Consider the following 4,886-nt stretch of genomic DNA (forward strand, 5'->3'; position numbering starts at 1 on the left):
TTGATACCTCTACTTGTAAGAGCTCGCTCAGTTGAGGATACCTGTATATATGAACACATCACATCTGTCAAAATACAGTCTTATAATTTATCATGATGAAAAGGCCATCAAACCCACGACGACTGTACGCAGAAATCAGAATGTTTAGGTATTAGGAAAATTCTAGAATGTCAGAGCCCAGAGGATCCACAATTGGTCTGATCAACTCTATAAAAGTAAAGGAGCCCAAACAGGGGTGAGGAGGAAAAGTAAAGGAGAAGAAATAAGAGTTAGAAACCTTATCACTTCAAGGTGTGGGCCATGTGACATAGCTAGTCCTTACCCCACTTTACCTATAAGTGTTTGTTGACATAACAATTCTGTGATAAGGTCAAGTACTACAAAGAGCTGAGGAACTGATCCTTCACTTCCCTTCCAGCTGCTTGTCTCTGCACCACACTCTCCTCATGGCATTTTTCATGTCTGTGTTTCTCAGGGTGTAGATGAGGGGGTTAAACATGGGAGCGATCATGGTGTAAAACAGGGCAAAGACCTTGTCATTGCTGACAGAATCCGCCGTGGGGACATAGGTGAAGATGAGGGGCAAAAAAAACATAAACACCACAGTGATGTGCGATCCACAGGTGGAGAGGGCTTTGCGGCAGCTCTGGGAGGAGTGTGACCGAAGGCTGGACAGGATGACGATGTAAGAAATGACTAAGGCGACAAAGGTCAGGATGGACGACACCCCTGTGGTGGTGATGAACACAATCACCAACAGGCTGGTGTCAGTGCAGGCCAGCTTCAGCAAGGGAAATATGTCGCAGAAATAGTGGTCTATCTGATTGGGGCCACAGAAGGGAAGTTCAATAATAATCAGGACTTGCATGATTGAGTGGACAAAAGCTCCGATGATGGAAACCATTAAAAGGATATAGCACATGTGTCTGCTCATGATGTACATGTAATGAAGTGGCTTGCAGATGGCCGCGTAACGGTCGTAGGCCATGGCCACCAATATAAAGATTTCAGAGGCACCGAAGAAATGGGCATAAAACATCTGGGCCATGCAGCTGTTGTAGGAGATGGTCTTCTTCTGGGCCAGTAGGTCTGAGATCAGTTTGGGAGCTACCGTGGAGGTAAAACAGACGTCCATGAAAGACAAATAACTGAGGAAAAAGTACATGGGCTGTTCACTGAGGCGACTTCCTCTGATGGTAAGAAGAATGAGCAGGTTTCCAGAGAGAATTGCAAAATAGCAGAGTGAGAACAGCACAGAGCAGACGACTTTCATATCCTCGTCACTAAAAAGTCCCAGGAGAATAAATTCAGTGACATTTGCATGTTCCATTGCTGTTTGGCATTTGATCATTGAGATGGGGCTATTAAGATTCCTGAATCACTCAGCTTTCCAAAGTATCCATTTATTTAAAGTCACTCATTTACTCAATACCTATGTTTTGTTTATGAAGATAAAAATAATAAATTGGTGCTAAATATACAGCAAGAAATCAATGTATTGGCCACACAGATGGAATATTTTACTAAATCTTGTATGTAGTTACAGTAATTATAGCACGATTATGATAAATACCAATGATGAATACTTACCATGAACATAGGATAGATGTTTTTGAAATGCAATGTATTTTTCTGCCCATTTTATATAGCATTTTCAACATTTTAAGTTTATGACTTGTGCGTGGCAGCATTAAGTTTTCTTCAAGAACATGAAATTGTAATTCTCAGTCCTTCTCAGCAAATCTGTGCTAAGTTCTGAAAATTTTGTAGTGTCATTAGAGTTCAGTGAGCTCATAGTTGTAAATATTAGATCTCTGAGTGACAATTTCACAAAATGTTTTTAGTCCTTTCCTCTAACTTTAAGTAGCAGAAAATGTTGCTCCATTGCATGATCTCTTCCGTCAACAACTTCTTAGAATTTACCTTATTTTAGGGTTCACTGACTACTCAGGACTTCTCATCACTTTTTGGCTTTGGTCATAGTCTTTTGCATTTCCTTCATGACAGTACACTAGGAGAGAACAACTGTCTTCAGAGAATCTTATTATCCAATCTGCTTCATCATATATCTCTTTAAACAGAAACACTTCCATACCTTTCCACGTTTGTTGTACATTCAGAGAGCCAATACTGGTATCTAAGTTAAAAAGAAAGTATTTTGGAGGTGCAAAATACTATACCACATCTTATAATTTCCACTATCTGATATGTAACAATATTATTTAACACAAGGCACATTTTCATTAAAGAATATTATGTATACTTAAAATTTTTCAGCCTATTGGGAAAGGTTTTAACTGAAATTGATCATTGATCTGTACTCTATGTAAGCCTAAGGTTGTTTTACAAATATACCCATTGTTTTACACAAAAAATATGCTTACTAATATTTTAGTGAGTTCTCAAATTTATGATATTCAAAATTTCTCTACCCTGATTAACAAGTTGTGATTTATGTCTTACACGATTCTGGTAGTATCACTCTTACAAGTAAAATTCCAATTTCAGTGGAGATGTGATGTGATATTTTTAATTTAAAAAGTTAAAGGTTGTTTTAGCTGTGAGTTTTCCATCTGTAAAACATAATTCCCACCTTGAAAATAAAAATTTAAGGAAATACAAAAGACTAAAACAATTTCAAACAAAGTTTAATATTCAGAATATTTAAGCTAACTTTTAAATAAGAATTGGAAAGAATAAGTAAACGTTTTCAATTTGAAATTTGTTATAAATATATGTCAATGAAAGGAATGAATGCAAACCAATTACAGAAAAGGGCAATTTATAGAAATACAAATTATATTGGAATGTATTCTTTTGAAGTTGATATTATGAAGTTGATAGGAAAGATGAACATCTAATTACCTAACTGTTCGTGGACTACATCTATCTTTGGTAAAAACAAATAATCATATGTCACAAATTGATAATCTCTCTGTAGAAAATAAATACATAATATATAATTCAAGTTACTGAAAGATATGAATAAACAAAATGAAATTAGAAAAATTTTTAAACAAATAATTAGAAATAAAATAATAGTTATAGAAAGTTATCAGATATTTATCAAATCAGAAAAATATTAACAGTAACTTTAGTTTGTATGTGACAAATTCTATTAAAAATTAACATATTTGAAAGTAATAAAAATGAGTGAGTATTTGAAAATTCAATAAAAATTCAATAAAAAAACAATACTAAGATAGAGGCTGTCATTTTCTAAAAGAGAAAATTTTTCTGATAACCTATATATATAACACAGTCTGCAAGTAGCATATATACAACCTTATTATACTCAGAAAAATAAAATTCACCAATACAATCCTATTGCAATCCAATAAAATAAAATAAGAAAACATATATCCCATTTAAAATTTGATTTATGTTTCAAAATAATGAAATAAAAATAATCTAGGCTGGGAAGATAGTACGGTGGTGAAGGAACTTGCCTTGCTGATCATGGTTCAATTCCTGGCACCAAATACAGTATACCAAGTCTTGCCAGAAGTAATTTCTGAGCACAGAGCCAGAAGTAATCTCTGAACACTACTGGATGTACGCCTCACCATTCCAAAGTGAAAACAATCATGACAATGACATAATGAATATAAGGACTGATGTGTTCTAATTGAGATAAACTAGACAGAAATTTAAGTGTTGGCTCACTAATCCTACCTTGAGTCAGTAGCTTGAAAGTAAGCAGAAATTTGATTGTTACAAAATCACATAACAACTTTCATATAAAAACACAAGTCTATGAAGACCACATAATTTCTGTATATACTCGGTTTTATTTTGTGTTTTTTGGGGGCCACATGCAGCAGTGGTCAGTGCTCACTCCTGGCTCTGTGCTCAGGAATTACTCCTGATAATGTTTGGGGTATCAAGTAGGATTACCAAGGATTAAAACCAGATCAACTACTTATAAAATAAACACCCTGTTCACTGTACTATGTCTCAGCCACTATTTGGGTTTCATATTTACAATATTTTTTTAAAAAAAATAGCATACTTTTGTTATATTGCTGGATTTATTAACTTCAAGATGATCTGATCAATCTAATAACCAATTCAGCTGAGGATTCATTTATAACATTTATCTCTTTCAGGGCTTCTTGGTTTTGCTGGTCAGAATTGATGCTTATTAAATTTTAGCAGAAAGAAAAAAGAAACTTGCAACAGACGTTGGCAAAAAATTTCAGAATGAATTTATAGTGAAAGGCCAACAGACTGTGATATGCATGGGCTTACTAGCATGACAGCCTCTTTCAACTTTCTGATGGTTAAAAATAACCATTTATGCCTCAACATGTTCATTCAGAAAATATACTTTGGAAAGAATCATAAAAGGAATATTGAGAGCAGCAAGAGTTACTTTGCCTTAAGAAAAGCTAACAAAATTATGGGTGGCTATATTCCAGAATTATAAACCAGCAGCACAAACATTAAAACTATTGTAAACCATGCAATCGCAATCATAATACAATATTAAAAAGAAAAATAATTTATAAGACCCCACATACTTACTTTGTTCCCTCCACCCAACACACACACACACACACACACACACACACACACACACACCAAAACTTGAACCTGACATCCTAGATCATTTTTGTTTCCTGAGTCCCATAGGAAAAATTTCTTAGGAAACAAAGCTAACTCGTTTTCAGTTCCTCACACTACAAGGCTGTCTATTTCCTCTTAATATAATGAAGTCTAGTTTTCATTAATTCTTGCAGTTGCTGAGAATTACTACTACTATAATAATGCTATTTGGTGTGTGTGTGCGAGGGTATTATTCCTGATAGTACTCTGAGATTATCCCTGAGTCTGAACTTGGGTGTCACAACTACTGGTAGTAGGTATTCTATACAATTCTCAGG

The 4,886-nt window shown here is 34.7% G+C and overlaps 1 protein-coding gene across 1 annotated transcript; it reads right to left on the reverse strand.

Moving 5' to 3' along the window:
- Window positions 1-403: 403 nt before the first annotated feature.
- Window positions 404-1,330, reverse strand: LOC130044791 (olfactory receptor 4P4-like). Its single transcript, XM_056137434.1, has one exon. It carries the CDS (start codon window positions 1,328-1,330, stop codon window positions 404-406), a length of 927 nt encoding a protein of 308 aa, XP_055993409.1.
- Window positions 1,331-4,886: the final 3,556 nt, after the last annotated feature.

Source organism: Sorex fumeus, unplaced genomic scaffold, assembly GCF_029834395.1.
Source record: "Sorex fumeus unplaced genomic scaffold, SorFum_2.1 ptg000007l, whole genome shotgun sequence".
In the NCBI taxonomy this organism is placed as follows: Eukaryota; Metazoa; Chordata; class Mammalia; order Eulipotyphla; family Soricidae; genus Sorex; species Sorex fumeus.